Source organism: Rhinichthys klamathensis, unplaced genomic scaffold (assembly GCF_029890125.1).
Source record: "Rhinichthys klamathensis goyatoka isolate OS25496 unplaced genomic scaffold, OSU_Roscu_1.1 h1tg000196l_1, whole genome shotgun sequence".
In the NCBI taxonomy this organism is placed as follows: Eukaryota; Metazoa; Chordata; class Actinopteri; order Cypriniformes; family Leuciscidae; genus Rhinichthys; species Rhinichthys klamathensis.
Window position 1 is genome coordinate 2,770,964 of NW_026606722.1, and position 17,502 is coordinate 2,788,465.

The following is a 17,502-nucleotide window of genomic DNA, read 5'->3' on the forward strand; positions in this document are numbered from 1 at the left end:
TTCACATTAATTGTTTTCCAATGTATAGAGTGATGTCTGTAAACTCAAATTAGTGTTAGCGATCGGTGCTGCACATGGTTAGCAAATGTGCCCGTTAGTGTTATTGTAGGCTATGTGTTTCTTGTTATCCTTTATTCATTAATTCTTTTTTATGAGTTTATTTCGCAGTAGGGGTTCAATCTTCAGCTGGCTGACAGGAGCCGCCACTGGCAGGTCACGTGACCTGTCAGTGGCTGGCTGGCAGCTGCCAGTCTGAGCCTGGCATGTCACGTGACCTGTCAGTGGCTGGATAGTTGTCTGGCAGTGTGCCTTTGGCAAGTTTCAGAAACCATTGATTTTTGAGGTTTTGTGTTCCTCTCTTTCTAGCTCATTTATTAAGAATCTGTTGATATGATTATGTTCTTTAGTATGATTGATGTTTTGGGGACTGTTATCCCAATATAACCAGTCAAATGGCCGTGATCCGACTGGCAGCTTACAGACGCTTGCTCGATGTTCTCTTACGAGAGGTTCTCTCGTACTGCGTAATATCTTACGCTAGGGGAAAACCTCTTTTCCTCGAGATATTCAAGCCAAAAAATTATCCTTAATTTTGTATTAATGCAAAACGCATTGCAACAGCAAGCAGATATAGGCAAGGCGGCTTAGCGAGCCTATTGGCTGGCCTGTGGCAGTTGCAGCAGCCTATCGAGAGAGGCCATTCAGTGACAGTCCAATGCCGTAACGGGCGTGGCCTAGCCTTATAAATACGGCTCGATGGGCTGATATACTCTGATTTTCATCTCTTCAGCGAAGCGTTCGCACCCCTGGATCCAGAGTGAGAAGCCGCGCCGTCGAAACAGCTTTCTGCGGGACGAGCGTCTGCAACTGAAGTCGCTGGCCTTCACCTCGCCGCCTTCAGCCGCCGTTCCTGCTACGCTATCCGGCGTACTATATATCCTTTACTCTGCTCTGTATGTGTGTGTGTTCGCCCCGCGACTCACGCGTCTATCATCTAAAAGAGCCGCAACTTTTTAAAGATGCCATCCTCCTGTGGCTCGTGCCGAGCCCCACTTAGCGATGGGGACCGCCATGTGATATGCGTTTCCCGCCTGGGAGAGGATCGTGCAGCTCTCGCGCTCGCCGACGGCGGGTGCCCTCACTGCGAGCTATTGCCTATGGTGACTCCGAGGACTCGCCTGGCATACTTCAGCGAGACTGCACTTCCACCCGCTACAGTGCCGCGCCGTAAAGGCGCCGTACTCAGCGGGTCCCCGAGCCTTCTCCAGCCCGTGGAAGCTCGCCGGTTCGCCCGCCAGCTTCACCGGCTTCACTCGAGTCGCTCACTGACGGATAACGGCCGGCGCGCGCCGCCGCTTCCGCCATTAATGACGACGAGATAGCTGCATCTGTAGAGGAGACCTGCTGCTCTATCCTGGCGTCGGACAGTGAGGACTGGGCGAGCTCTGTGGACCTCCCCTCCTTCTGTCCGCGAGTCGTCAGGGAAACGGGCCAGCATCAAGACCGCGGCTAGCTTTCTTTACGTTATAAGAAAGCTACCCCGCCCTCGCCCCCCATGGGCGTGCGTCATCGGCAAAATGAGGAAAGAGTGTTTTAGTCCCGCCGAGGCCGGACTAATCTCCATTTCTCAAACATTTCTCAGCTCCTCTTAGTTTGAGCGGCTGTAAATGTCAATATTGCAGCAACGAGCCTGTTGTATAACACGCATGCCTGCTCTCTTATCTGCTTGAGCTAGTGTCGTTCCCCCTGTGGCTCAGTGGCGGAACACAAAGCCTTCGCGCGAGAGACCCGAGTTTGATCCCGGCTCTCGCAGCAGATAAAAATTTAGTCTCGCCACGGCCAGACTTAACCGAAACTTTTCGCTCGTTCAGTTCCAGAAAATGCGACTGTTCCAGTGTATTTTGCAGTAAACAAGCCGGTACCACGGCCCGCTTGCCTGCACACAAATGCCGTTTCCACGGCGACCCAGAAAAATCATGTAATCATTGTATTTTCTGGTATTCCGGCCACAGCCGATGGTGTTATGAGTGTAATAAAATGCCCACAGCCCAGTGTTCATTTCTACACACAAACACAGCCCGCCACGGTACAGGGCTCGCACAAATGAAATCGACGCATGTCAATTGGGCATTAAATGTAGTGAATGTGCCCACAACCCAGTGCCCACAAACACTACACACTGCATACTGTACCACGGTTTCTGTAAAACAAAACCAACACAAGTCTTCCTAGCCTCCTAGGAAAATGCCGGTGTTTCAGTCTCGCCGCGGCCAGACTTCCACCGAAACTTTTCGCTCGTTCAGTTCCAGAAAATGTGACTGTTCCAGTGTATTTTGCAGTAAGCAAGCCGGTACCACGCCCGCTTGCCTGCACACAAATGCTGTTTCCACGGCGACCCAGATAAATCACATAATCAGTGTATTTTCTGGTATTCCTGCCATAGCCGATGGTGTTATGAGTGTAATAAAAATGCCCACAACCCAGGGCTCATTTCTACACACAAACACAGCCCGCAAAAATGCAGGGCTCGCACAAACAAAATCGCCTCATGTCGATTGTGCAAATGTAGTGAATATGCCTACGTCTCAGTGCCCACAAACACTACACACCACATGTCCCACGGTTTCTGTAAAAACAAAACCAACACACATTCAGTCAGCTCAGGCCGACGGTGTTTTCAGTGCAGTAAATGTGCCCGCTGCCCCGCGCCCACATTCACCCACAGACATGTTAAGCCCCACGGGGCTCGCCCCGCTCTCTCTCCCTCAGCAAACTGCTATAAGGGTTTTGAGCGCGGCCAGGCTGCCCGTCGCGATCGGCGCGCCCCCGCCTCACACACTGTAAACACAGTGTCTGCGTTACAGCACGCCGGAGCTCCCTTGCCGTCACTATGTCACGGCCAGAGCCCAGATCTCATTCTACCCCTAGCTATTCACGCGAAAGCGTGGGTACAGCTTCCCGGGGTATCAGAATGGGTGCTGAACACTATAAAAGAGGCTATTCGCTACAGTTCGCTCGACGCCCCCGCCGTTACATGCCGCGCGTCGAATCCACGGTGAAAACAGAAGTAGCACATCTACTTCGAGCCGAAATAGCGACACTATTGAGCAAAGGGGCATTAGAGCCCGTATCTCAAGCTCAGAGCGAAGGGGGTCTGTACAGCAGATATTTCCTGGTACCAAAGAAAGACGGGGGTCTCAGACCCTTTTTAGATCTAAGACATCTGAACAGAGCGCTTATGAAACGCCAGTTCAGAATGCTCACAACCAGCAAAATCCTCGCGCAGATTTGCCAAGTGCCTGGTCACCTGAACTTGCGACCGGACAGATTGTCCAGGAACAATGTTCCAGCAGGGGAATGGTCTCTGCACCCGCAGACGATCCTTCTGCTATGGGAGACATTCGGCAGAGCGCAGGTAGACCTGTTCGCGTCTCAAGAGAACGCTCAATGCCCGAAGTTTTTCTCCAAGAGCAGGGAAGCGCTGGCCCACGTCTTGTTCTGCCTCCACTGCTTCGTGGACTTCAAGGATGTGGGGCATGAAGTTTCTACTGCCTCAACTGTTCCCCACCACAGTCCTGAGGTGAGGTCCCCATACTCAGGCTCCCCAGAGATGGGACTTGAAACCTCCATAATTGCCCACCACTCCCCTGCTGCAAGGGCCATGGCGAGCTCATCTGAGAGTTCAGGACATAAGGACTGCTCTGCACTCTCAGGAAAACCGATGGGAAAGGTTGACATACTCATATTGATTTTGGATTTGATAATGATCTAAAGAACTGAACAATACTGCTTTTTGCAATCTGTAGGCTATCTATCTATCAGATCTGCTATTGGTTGGTCAAAGAATATAACGGATCTCAAAGCAAGAGAGATTGAAAGACAGGTTCATATACAAATTTATCATATTAAAGGAGTGGTGGAGTTCCTCGCAAAGACAAGATAACATCTATGGAGCTCTCCATTTATGAATACATTTTTAAAATGGTCAGTCTGTATTTGCTGATTTAATGTGTTGTGTTGATTGAGAGAATAATGTGTCATTAAATATCAAGAATATAGGAGGATATCATCTATGTATGGAAGCATATCAACAAATAGCTAAGGTTATTATGCCCTGCTGTTGGCATCGGTGAACAGATAATTGGCCAGATCCGTGCCGACTGTGCATTACACATCTGGCTGACTGACGGCTTTTTCTGTATGGGCCAGTATCGGCTGAAAGCAGTACTGGTGTCAGGTCCATACTCGGTGTAGCTGTGTGTATTTACCATCGGCTCGAGTTCGTTTTTCACAAGCGGTGAAACAAGTTTGTTTTAATATCTAGATGTTTGCGATGATAATTGGGTCTGTAACGTCAGAATACCCATGCGGTCGCAGAGAGCGTGTCAATGGGAAAGGCCTATAGGCCTACGCCCTACGGTCTCTTTTTAGGATGATTGTGTATTTTATTAGAAAAACTCCTGTGATGTATCCAGTGCATTGTAATGTTAGCTAATGAAATGATATTGAGTTATATTCCATTTTGTTTGCTAAAATTTGGTCAATTCGTCTTTTTCAACGAGTGATTAATTCGAATCATAGGAGTTGGACTCGGCGCCGTATTTCTCTATTAAGGCGACTCTTTCTGATTTGATTCACTAACCTTTCAAAAGAGTCATTTATTTGTGAATCGAACTACACTAACGCTGTTTCTCCATTACAACCGCGGAGACAACGGCTGTGTCCGAAATCTCCCACTACTCACTATGTAGTGGACTATATAGTGAGCTCGCCATTTTGTAGTGCTGTCCGAATGTATAGTGATGATTATTATACCCTATATAGTCCACTCAATGTATCCCAGAATGCATTTTGAAAAGTAGTGTACAACCGATGGTCACTAACCCAAGCCCTACATACCATCATGCATTGCGCTGATCGTAAAAGACCTATCAGCATCATCTTCATCTTTAACTTACAATTTGACGACGTCTCGCTAGCGTAGCAAGAACAGCACGTCGTTTTCTGTGTCTAGAAATCCTGTTTCTTTTGCTAATCCGCAAAATCTTCTGAATCACGAGAACAAACAAACAGAAAAGATAATTTGAGTGGCATCTTCACAGAGTCTAAAAGCTGTTTTATTAAGAGTATTATGAGCAAGATATTTGATAACGTAGATCTGTTTTTTTTCCCTAATGTCGACAGGCAAGAGAAAACGGTATGACGCGAAAATGAAAATATATGAAATATTAATTTTATTTATGTTTATAAGTTATAATCATGTGTGGAGTAACGCATTATAACAGAAACGGCCAGAAATTACTTTTAATTTTACAATTTTGGAGAAATAAGCTCAATATAATGTAATGTATTTATAAAATAAAAAAATCTATTTTGCCCAGAGCTGGCTCGGCAACAGCTGACAGATGATGGCGCGTTTAATCAACGGCGCCGAGAGACGATCGAGTAGTGTCCGAAAGTGGTGTTTCTATTATGCTGGTGAGCTCACTATATAGTGCTCTACTCCCTACCCCCTACATAGGGGTTAGGGAGTAGTGGTTTGAGTGGAGATTTCGGACACAGCCAGTGTAGGCCCTACAAATTTTGTTTTAACACTGCTGTGGGGAACTCCGAAACAGAAAAGCGTTAGATAGGCTACTTAGAGAAGCTGCCAAATAAGTGCAGCTTTTTGATTCATTGTCTTTGGGACGTCTTGTGTTCTTGAATGTACCTTATTCTGCTTTAGAGCAGGTACACTTTGTGAAAGAAAATAATTAAAGCGTATATCTCTGTATAACGTTATTAAAATGACAGTTCTTAAAATTTTTACTCTGATGTAAACGTTACTGTGATTATAAGCGAACATAAACTGAAGTTTCATCTGAACGCACTGTTTGGAATCTGACACCAACACTTTTTACAGATATTTTGGTAACACTACAATAAGGTTTCATTTAAGTTAAACTATTAGTTAACATAAGAATGCACAATACTTAAGCATTTATTAATCTTAGTTCATTTTCATTTTGACATTTATTAATACATTATTAAAATCAAAAGTGAACAGTTGTATTTTTATTAACTAATGTTAACAAAGATGAATGAATACTGTAACAAATGTATTGTTCATAGTTAATGTTAGTTAACTAGCCTAATTTTAACAAATGAGACCTTATAGTAAAATGTTACTGATATTTTAAACTGCTGCGTGAACTTCTGGCAAAAAAAAAAACATTTGTCAAACCTATGTGCTTAAAACAGTAATGCTTAAGATTTAATATTGACCTCACAATATCTGTTATCTGTGTATTTAAAAGATGCAGTTCAGAGAAACCCTCATGGCTAATGCTGCTGAAATGAAGATCGAGGGATGAACTGACAGCAGATCGAGGGCCAGACACAAGATAAGTTTAAATCTATATTAAAAACACACCTCTTTAACCCTCTGGGGTCCTTCATTTCAGAGTCACATTCAGGACCTTCGGGTCCAAATGGGCCGGAAGGGTGGGATTAATATTTATTTTTAAAAAAATCATCTTTTTTTTTTTTTACTTTTTTTTTATAATATTTTTTCTTTTCTTTTTTGATGTTTTGAGATAATTTCAAAAATAAAAATGATTTATAATTAATATTAATGCAATAATTATGACCCATTTTTTCCCCATTGAATATAATAGATTTTTTTTTTTTTTTTATTTTAAAGCTGTATTTCATTTTAGAGTCAAGCCTGGGCCTCATGAAGGCAATTTTTGAAATGAGATGGATGCCATCTGGTGGACAAACTGAGCATTTTAAAAATTCAAAACCCATATGTAATCTGAATTTATTAGTGTGTATGTGTATAAAAGTGTGTTTGTGTGTGTGTGTGGATGTGTCTGTTTTGCACTCTTGATGTTTTATAGATTCACCCCTTCACTGTTGTGTGCTTTTTTTCTGGATCGTGGCTGATTTGTAGATTGTACGCACAAAAAAACTCTGTATTTTCACATTTTTGCCAATTTCCCATTCATTTCCTATGCGGGTCCATTTGGACCCGAAGGTCCTGAGTGTGACTATTTTTTTTACAACCACTTAGACTATTCAAATCCTGTCCCCAATTTTTTTGGGTGTTTATTTACCAAGTACCAACAAAGTCACCAAATTTCGGACCATTCCGATAAAGCTATGATTTAAAAAAAAAAATGTATTTAAATGCTTCGGGTCCATTTGGGCCGAAGGACCCCAGAGGGTTAACGTTGCATAAACATAACACACTCTCACATTTCTATAATTTACATCCGTTAAAGGTAGCTTACACCGAATGTACTTGTTACATCGTAAGAAGAATGACATCAACGCTAATGTTAGTCTCTCTGTCTCATTCTTATCCCAAGGTTAGGCTATACTGTAGTCAGCCGGATCTAGTCCGCATCCAGACCAGATGGTGGACCTCCACCCTAAGATGACCACAACAGCCTGAATGCCAGTCGAGAACATCACAACCAGACGAGACCTAGAAACAAACGCCTGTGAAGACCTCGTTGACACAACAGTCCTCGGCACAGTCATCGGATCGGATCCACGAGAGCCAGACCAGTTCTCCACACAGACCCAACGGCCAGCTTCAACTCCCCTCTCACCGACGCCGGCGTGATCTTATGAAGGTAAAAGAGGAGCAAAACTCCAGAGCATGTAGATGTGAATTTGAGGACTTGTACAATAAATATTTGTACTTGAAAACCTGTTGAATGTTGAGATTTTTCAAAATGCCATTCACAGAAACACAATGACCATTCGCAGTACAACCTCAATTAGGCATTTGCAACTTCTCACCTGCCATTGCTATTTCAAATGTTCACGCATTGACTTTGCAACTATTTTTTGCGATATAGATGCGTAACTAACTTGTGCACTTGCAAACTGAGTGGCGGTGAGAAAGAACATTTTTTTTGCAATGGCAGATTTGAGAAGTTGCAAATGCCTAATTGAGATTTTCACATTGGAGCTTTGAGTGTAAATTTTATTGTACAAGTTCTCAAATTCACATTTACATGCTCTCGAGTTTTGCTACTCTTTTACCGTGATGTAATCTTTTCCAATCTTCAAGCAGAAGCAGCTGAATAAAATACTCTGAGTGATATCAATCCACAGTCTGACGTGTGAAGCAGTTCGTTGTTTGGCCAGAGGAGAACTGGCCCCCCGACTGAGCCTGGTTTTCTTTCTTCATTCTGTCTCTGATGGAGTTTGGGTTCTTGCCACTGTCGCCTCTGGCTTCCTTGGGGACGCTTATCCTTAATATTATTGATCTGCCTGCATTGACATTATATGAGAACTGAACTGAGCTGGGCGATGACATCACTGTTTTCTCCAGAGCTGCTTATTAATGAAAATGAACTCTTTTTATAATTGATATACTTTATGCAGTTGTTGAACAGAACTGAATCAACACTGAACTGAATTCAGCTGAACAATGACACTATTTAGTTTGTAGAGCAGCTTTACAGCCAAAATGAACTCTGTTTGCATCATTGATCATTTTCCTGTTTAGCCCTGTAAAGCTGCTTTGAAACAGTCATTACTGTATATAGCGCTATATATTTAATGGTGACTTGACATTTGCAAAAGGAATTAATTTTGTGTGAAAGAGAATTATGTTTTTCTTTTAATCATATACAGGACATATCATTTACTTGTTATTTTGTGGTTTAAAAGTTGTGTTGTTAATAAATGTTAATACATAGTGTATTTTGTTCATTGTTAATACATGTTTATATTAAAGTGTATTTGTTAATTTTATAATAAAAACCCTTAAGTTTTTGTCTTTCACTGTCTTTCAGAAATAATTTGTCACCGTCTACCAGTTTCTGGGCCACATCTGGCCCGGGGACCCAGCCGACTCTCAGCCTGCCAGATCTGTCAGGGCCTGGGCCATATCAATAGAGTAATTTGACAGGGTGTGGGCCACATCTGGGCCAGAGGATGTTGTTTGAGTCCGTTTTCAGTGTGTTGGGCCGAGGACCCAGCCAGAACTGGGCCAGAATTGAAGCAAGAATGAGGCCCAGAGGTGGGCCAGACAAATTTAGCTATGTGGGAATTATGTCATACAAAGTCATAATTTACAGAGAGTCATAATTTCGACTTTTTATCATAATTTAGACTTTTAATGTCAATTTCATTTTTTTCATCTCAAAATAATAACTCATATATCATTTTGACTATCTCATAATTATAACTTAGTATGTCATAAATTGCATCCTTGTGTGAGAATACTAGTACGTCATAATTATGACTTTTATGTCGTTTAAGATTAACCAAATAATTATTTTTGTCTCTCTTATTTGGTGTAAATGGGCTTTTATACATCACAGTTGCGTTTTAAAAATGATCAATTCTGTTCAGTGCCTTCAGTCTACCCTGGTTATAAGCCGCCCTGTACCTTTAAGAAATATCCTCCCGCTGTTCCCGGGCGTTCTCGCGGTTCTTCAGCACTTGGCAACGTGCAAGCTGTGTCCTTATACGGACCAATGAGATCGCCGCCAGTAATCAAGTCCAGCCAATCAGAATCCAGAGTTTGTGCGCACGTTTGAAAATCAGCTTCCGTGTTTCTCGTCTGTTTGTTTCTCAACACAAACAAGAAACGATAACGTTTCTAAAACTAAAACATACGCACATTTATACAAGACACCAGCAGTGAGTGAATTACGGTAAGTGAACGGTTTGAATGAATCCTGCTCTGTTTGTTAGTACATTTAGCACCTAAATAACCTAGCTGTGCTGTTTGCCTGAAGTTTGGACCTGCTGCGGCTGTTGTGTTGTGATGCCGTCCAAAACTGAAGACTATGAGGTGATGCTCACCATAGGATGTGGATCTTATGGGAATTGTCAGAAAGTCAAGAGGAAATCAGATGGAAAGGTGAATAAAGTACAGATCGAACTGTACCGCATGATCAGTTTGGTGTTTTTGTAGTGTGTTTTTAAGACACGTGCGTAATTTAGGAAACTTAAATCAAAATCAGAAAATAAAGTAACGTTAGCCCTCTCAAAGGATTGGGTTATTAAAGCAACACTTAATGTATGAATGCCCTTATTTTAGATTACTAAATATCAGCTTATATTAGTTAGAAGTGTAACATCATTTGTTTGCTATTATTGTTGAGGCACTAGCTAAAAAATATCACAGCAATTAAATTAATAATTTTTAGTCAAGTTTGGGGTGTAACAATATATTGTCACAATATATCGCAATTAGTGCAAAAATATAAATCACATTGTGTTTATAATCTATATTTACAAACTTTTATGTTAGATGTGATTTGACAGCACAAATGCAACAATATTTATTGTATATAGTTCACCCAAAGTTTATACATATTTAATATTGTAATCCCAGAAGGTTATACATTTGAAATCTCATGTTTATTCATTATTATTAATAAATTAAAAATATATTTTTTAATTTTGATAAGATTTATTTAATAATGTATGTTTATTATTTAAATGTATGTTGTAATGGACATAGTGCAAGAGTAACTTATGTCTCTTAACATAATAATTTATTTTAAGCTAAGCAGAATCATATATTTCTATTCTGATGTCAAGCCCAATCTTGGTGTAATACCAAATTTAGCATTTTAATGAACTGTACTTTTTGTAAGCTGCTTATCAACATGTCTTAGAAATAATACTAATAATGGGGGGAAAAACCCTTTGTGTTTTACTTTTTTTTTTTTGGCTTTGTTTTATCATGAGTATTGTATTGTATCGAACCGAATTGTGACGTGGGTATATTGTCACACCCCTAGGCTGCGTACTCCTTTGTACTTATTTTAAGTAATAAGTAAAAGTTATAATTAATTACTTTGTGACTGCTAGTATGAATGTTATCCAGACGTACTACATTTGCTGTGTTATCATTACCATGTGACCTACCAGCGTCAGTTGCGTCACAAATCCTCTCGCATTGCCTCATGGGATAGTAAACTGTCCAAATCTCACCGGAAATAGCAGGTCATCCGGGAACTTTTGCTTACTCTTTCATGAGTACTGTGAATTTAGGCATGCTACTTTTGTCACCCACTGTTTTTCTCCTACAATACAAGTAGGGAAGTATGCGATTTTGGATGTCTCTTCCAGCTAGTTAATTTTGGACCTTGTTACCTAATCTCATTAGGTTCTAGTGTGGAAGGTGCTGGACTATGGCACCATGGCCGAGGCAGAGAAACAGATGCTGGTGTCAGAGGTCAATTTGCTCCGTGAGCTGAAGCACCCAAATATCGTCCGATACTACGACAGAATTATAGACCGGACGAACACAACGTTATATATAGTGATGGAGTACTGTGAGGGTGGAGATCTCGCCAGCCTCATCAACAGATGCATCAAAGAGAGGTAAAATCAAGTTAATTTGCTGATCAAGCTGTGTTACAGCAATGTTTTTCTTTTTTCTTTTTATTTGACACTTTCTTCACAGACGATACCTGGAAGAAGAATTCATCCTGCGTGTGATGGCACAGTTGTCCCTGGCGTTAAAAGAGTGCCATAGTCGAAGTAACGGCAGCAGTACAGTTCTGCACCGTGACCTGAAACCTGCAAACATCTTCCTGGACGTCAAACAGAATGTTAAGCTTGGCGATTTTGGTTTAGCTCGGATACTGAACCACGACACAAGCTTTGCTAAAACATTTGTTGGAACTCCATATTACATGTCGCCAGTAAGTGTTCTTTAATCTCAAGGAATATTGGATTTTTCCGTGGTACATTTATTTGATATGTATTTAAATGTGTAAGAGAGAAAGGTTAATGAAAATATAAGTCACCTTTATAATAAACGGGGGAAATCAAATATGAGAAATTCAAATTCTGCTGAAAAGTAGCTTATTCAGTTCAAGATGGTTCAACTGAAATCATTTGCTGGGATTATGATGGAAAATGGGGTTTGGCAGATACTTAAAGTATGCCAATAATCTTTATTTAAAGGTGCCCTAGAATGTTTGTTTTTTTTAATTATTTTACAATGTTTCCTGGGTTGCCCTTATAATTTTAGTATGTTTTTTAGATCAAAAATAGTCATAATTTAGAAATAAAAAGGAATTTTTCCTAGCCTGATTTTAGCCTCTGATTTGAACGCTCTGTTTGAAGGGGCGTGTCTGCTGTGTGTAACCGGCCTCTGCTGTGATTGGCTGACATGCTTGCATATGAAATAGCTATGTATTACATGTGGAACTCAATCGAATAATTTTACTACTACAGCTATTATACGTTTTTACTATTACAGCTATCGAGATTAACGAATCGTGAGATGTTTTTAAAGTATTTAGATCTATTCCCATCACATACAATGTTGCCGTGATGACTGAGCATTGAGCAAGCAGATCACAGTCTGTTGATCGCGAAACTGAAGATCTTAAAGTCCCACTCCGATCATATTTTGAGCTATTTTTAAACATTCCCAGTGGTCTTTAAATTATGATTATGCCATTTTTAGCCAAAATCACAAAACCTGTGCCGTTTTCTGGGACTTCGCTTCAGCAGAGCGGCAGCAGCTCATTAGCAATTCGCCTCTGCGTTGTGGGCGGAGCCGTTGGCACGGAGACGACCCTTCCCCTGCCCGTTAATGAGAGCTCTGTCTCTCCCGCTAGCTTACACCCCCAATACCGGTGGGCCAACAGTATTATATACACGTTAATTATTATTATCCGAAGTTAATCAAAGTTATCACCGATCACCGATCAATTTATTTCACTCCAAGACGTCGCGTGTGGAGACGCCCAGTGGAGTTACTACGTCACAACTCCAGTCTATTTTAGCCAGCATTTTAGCGTCGCTACTGATTCACAGCCATTTGAATGTAGAAATACTCAGAAATACAAGTTTGAGCTGATTTTTCTCAAGATATGTCCTCTAATAACATCAGAAAAATGCCACAAGAACATGTTAACACCTAGAAAAACATTATTTTCATCGGAGTGGGTCTTTAACACTGCAACGCAGTTTCTGCACTCTCTCTAATGCTTTCACCAAAGCAAACACGATGCTGTAAATACAGTAAGAGCTTCGTTGTGCAGTGTAACGTGCGTCATTGAATTCATAACGAGTTTGGCAAGTGTCCAGATAAACTCGTGCTGTGGAAAGATTGTTCTTTGATCCTTTCTGTATATAATTTATTCACAATTTAAATAAGTTTTTTTTCATCCTACTAAAAGAAACTATGTGAAGCTGATATTTTAGTCACTGGCTTGACTTACTGATGCATAAACAGTATTGAACGATTTTAAGAGAAAGATTACCTGTCTGAACTTGAACAATTACACATCAGTTCAAGTGTTGCTTGGTAGCTCGATCCGAGTTGAGGAAACAGTCGTCGGTGAAATGTTTGGAAATTTCCAGAGAAAATAAAATTAACCCATGTTTCTTCAGAGGCTCGGATGAAGGAACTAAAAAATACTTTTGTGTTCATGTGTACATCCACACTGAGCAACTGCTATGCTTCGGCTGCGCCATTCCGCCTGGCATTGAACATGGGCTGGCATATGCAAATTCTTGGAGTCATACATATTAATGATCCCGACTGTTGCGTCACAGTCGGTGTTATGTGGAGATTCGCCTATTTTTCAGGGGTGTTTTTCAAAAACGAGATTTAAGTAAGAAGGAGAAAACAATGGTGTTTGAGACTCACTGTATGTCATGTCCATGTACTGAACTCTTGTTATTTAACTATGCCAAAATAAATTCAATTTCACATTCTAGGGCACCTTTAAACTTTGAAAGATCAGTTTTTACAGAGTATGACTCTCTTCTGTGGAACATAGTAGAGAAGTTGAAGATTTTTGGTAACTGATTTCCATGGTATAGAGGGGAAATAACTCCCCATATCTGTCATGTTCTGAGAAGAAACTAATTCATAAAGGCGAGTTTTCATTTTTGGATGAACCATCCCTTTAAGTGCATATTTACTGGCCGGTGTTGATATGCACACCTATGGCATGTTGTGCTTTTGGAACCAATCCTGGATTGAGCCCCACTTTAACAAACAAGTTCTCCTAAAGTTTCTGTTGGTGAATGTTCATGTCTTGGCATGTAATTATTTGTTCCACTGTTTCATCATCATATTTCTTTGTCAAGGCTGTTCCTGTTTTATTAATATTTTCCTCTTGCATTCACAGGAACAAATTAATCGCATGTCCTATAACGAAAAATCAGACATATGGTCTTTAGGATGTTTACTCTATGAACTATGTGCTTTATCGTAAGTATACATGTTCCACTGTACTCTATTATCTTCAGGCTGATTGTGTGTTTATACGCAGTTGTGAATCTTGGAATCTTTTTCTCACATTCTTTCTTTTTTTGAAGTCCCCCATTTACAGCATACAACCAAACAGAGCTGGCCGGAAAAATCAGAGAAGGGAAGTTTAGAAGAATCCCTTACCGATACTCCGAGGATCTGAACACGCTCCTTTCAAAAATGCTGAACTTGAAGGTAAACTCAGTTTTGTCTTGAAGAGCGTCGTTTTTATTTATTTTTTTTCTCAGTGTAACTTGTCAGATAAAGTCAAAGTGAATTTGGATTCAAAGGATTGTTAACTGACTGAACAGTTGCTGAAATGTGATTGGCTGAAAGAAGTTGTTTTGCAACTATTGGTCAGTTGGGTGACTGGGTAATAATAATGAAGGAATGTATGATTTGAATTGAACACTGAATAGCAGTTCTGAAAACAATTCCAATGCGTTTAAAGCTGCAGTTAGTGATTTCTGAGAAACATGTTGATATTTGAAATTCGACACCCAATAAAAACACACCACTCCCTTCATTGCCCCGCCCCCAAAAATAACAAACATGCTATGCATCACACGGCTCGCACAAGTATGGGTGAGTTGGCTATGATTCAACAGCACGTCTTGGTTCTGTGAAACATAGCAAAACTCACGTATGGAGCAGAAACAATGCAGCCGGACAAAACATAAAAACATGCCTCTTGACCTTGTTTTTTATTTTTTATTTATTTTTTTATATAAACTGCCTCTCTCATTTCTATACCCAAAAACGCATTCTGTGTGGATGGCCTTGTATTATTGTTTGAATTTAAAAATATCGACTACATTTTTCCATTTATATTGCTCTCTATGCTGTGTGGGACATTGTGATTTAGCTGTTCTCTTTTGTTAGGACTATCTGAGGCCCACGGTGGAGTCCATTCTGCAGAACGGCTTGATCTCAGGCTATGTAGCCCAGGAGCAGAGGAGACTTCAGGAGAAGCAGCGGCGCAGGTCAGTGGACGTAGAGCAGCCCAAACACCCAGAGCCGTCGCTTCAGGCAGAGCTGCGGCTGAAGGAGCAGATCCTACGCGAGCGAGAGCAGACCATCGAAGAGCGAGAGCAGCGGCTAGAGCGTGAGTCCACTCTGGCTTTCTTTTGGGCTCTTTACACCTGGAACTAACATCTTTCTCAGGTAATCCAATCACAGTTGGTCAGGTGTAAATGGGCTTTCTAGTTCAATTATGGTAATTGGTAGGGCGTTTCCCATGTGACAACAGAAACCCAAACAGTTTGTTACTTTGTTAAAGGGGTAGTTCCCTTAAAAAAAAAAAAATTGTCGTCCTTCACTCTCATGCTGTTCCAAACCCATAAGACTTGTTAATCTTCAAAAACAAAAATTAAGATATTTGTGGCAAAATGGTACATTGTTTACTCTTGTCTTCTCAATGTGTATGTGGACAACGTCCTGGATACAGGTCACATGTTAATGCCAAGTGTAAACACAGCCAAGGTCGTTAGGATTACTAGAAACTTTCGAAGGAGGCATGTTGGAGCTTGTAGTTGGACGCATGTTATAAATGGATCGTGTCTATTCAGAAGACTAGGATTAAACCGCTGGATTCGTGTGGATTCCTTTAACAATCTTTATGAAATATTGAAGCATCAAATGCTGCTTTTCCATCGTTGGACCAAACCGTTATCTTTGCTTAACCGTTTCCATTCTGTGCCGATCCAGGCCATGCGGTAAGGATATGGGTTCATTTTGCACTGATAACTGAGCTCTTTGGTATGTTATACAAAATATTGGTAATACACATTGGCTAGAAACCAAGAACGGTTTGTAATCGTGCCGTGCCATACCAGGCTCAAGTGGAAACATAACTGGAACCGGTCCTTAATGTTCTTAGAACCATTCGGCCCGACGGTGGAAAAGCAGCTGTAGGTTTGGTTGCATGGACTTTCAATGGAGAGACAGAAATCCTTCAGGTTTAAGTAAAAATATCTTAATTTGTGTTTGGAAATTCCGAACAAAAGTCTAGTGGGTTTGGGTGAGTAACTGATGACAGAAGTTTCACTTTAGGTGAACTAACTCTTTATATAACACTACCGGGCAGGGCAAGACATTTCATTCAGTGAGCTTTCGGTGTCTGAGCTTTCACTTTTTTTTGCAGAAAGGGAACAGGAGCTGTGTGTTCGAGAACAACAATCAAATGAAAAGATGGCCAGGTAAATATATCGCCGCCTTTGCTGTACTGGTCATGTGACTGCATTAAATATTAGCAGCTAACATTAGTAGTGGGCTGCATAACTAGCTATAACAATTGACCACTTGTTCACGTATGCTGTGTTTTGCTAATATATGTCATTGTAATTCGTCTCTAACAGAGCAGAGAGCTTGTTGAAGGCCTATAATTTGATCCGCCAGCAGAGGGCGTTGTCTCTACTCAGTGCCAGTGACACAGGTAGAAAACCATTTTGTGTAAAATCATTTAATGCTTTATAGTCAAGTAAACATGTTTTTTCTTATTTCAATGCTTTCTGTTGCATTTGTTGTGTTTTTTATTTTATTGCATGTGTGTGTATGTATGCATGCATGCGTGTGTGTGTGTGTATATATATATATATATATATATATATATATATATATATATATATATATATATATATATATATATATATAATTTTTATTTTTTTGTTGTTTTTAACAGAGAATGAAGAGAACGTCTCTCCGGGAAAGAAGAGGGTTCACTTTGCAGGAGACGGCAAGGAGAACGGCAGACCTGAGAGCAAGCTGATCACTAAATCTAATGAACATTGTCTTGTAAAGAGACACCAATGGGCAAACATGCGCATCCAGGCTCTTGGTGAAGAGGAAAAGATGTACCTACCAAAGCCCAAAGAAATGCTGGGCATCCGCTAGAATTTACTACTGAAAGTGGTGCATTTGTGTGGTCAATCAAGTCAAGAGGATATTTTATTTTTATTTTTTAATTGTGTACATTAGGAAATAAGATTTCTGATTTTATTTATTTACTGCAGCATTTGTACAGTACAGTGGACAACACTTCATTTAATGGGCATAACACTGGATTTTTTTTATTAAATGATAATGTGTTGTATTCTTACCATTTTATAGATGTGGAACTGGTGTTTTTATTTGGAATGGCTGTTTCTTTAGAATAAAGAAGTAAAAATATTAGCAGTTTTGTTTTTATTCGTCAAAATTTAGAAAAATTCTGTTTTGGGTGTCAAAGTGATGGAATGTAGGGTATTTCTGCACTAAGGGAT

At 40.6% G+C, this 17,502-nt stretch overlaps 1 protein-coding gene across 1 annotated transcript; it reads left to right on the plus strand.

The window, feature by feature from the left end:
* The first annotated feature begins 9,280 nt into the window (after window positions 1-9,280).
* Window positions 9,281-17,411, plus strand: nek2 (NIMA-related kinase 2). The gene is made up of 10 exons (XM_056262680.1): window positions 9,281-9,662; window positions 9,747-9,871; window positions 11,129-11,346; window positions 11,429-11,669; window positions 14,121-14,203; window positions 14,311-14,437; window positions 15,125-15,347; window positions 16,386-16,440; window positions 16,600-16,676; window positions 16,923-17,411. The coding sequence occupies exons 2-10, from the start codon at window positions 9,776-9,778 to the stop codon at window positions 17,132-17,134; spliced, it is 1,332 nt and encodes a 443-aa protein (XP_056118655.1). The 5' UTR covers window positions 9,281-9,662; window positions 9,747-9,775; the 3' UTR covers window positions 17,135-17,411.
* The last annotated feature ends 91 nt before the right edge of the window (window positions 17,412-17,502 follow it).

Excerpts from the sequence above, each read along its gene's own strand:
- nek2 (XM_056262680.1), top strand. The coding sequence starts at position 9,776 with ATGCCGTCCAAAACTGAAGACTATGAGGTGATGCTCACCATAGGATGT. Across the intron at positions 14,204-14,310 it reads TATGAACTATGTGCTTTATC|TCCCCCATTTACAGCATACA; the intron begins GTAAGTATACAT and ends CTTTTTTTGAAG. Across the intron at positions 16,677-16,922 it reads ACTCAGTGCCAGTGACACAG|AGAATGAAGAGAACGTCTCT; the intron begins GTAGAAAACCAT and ends TGTTTTTAACAG.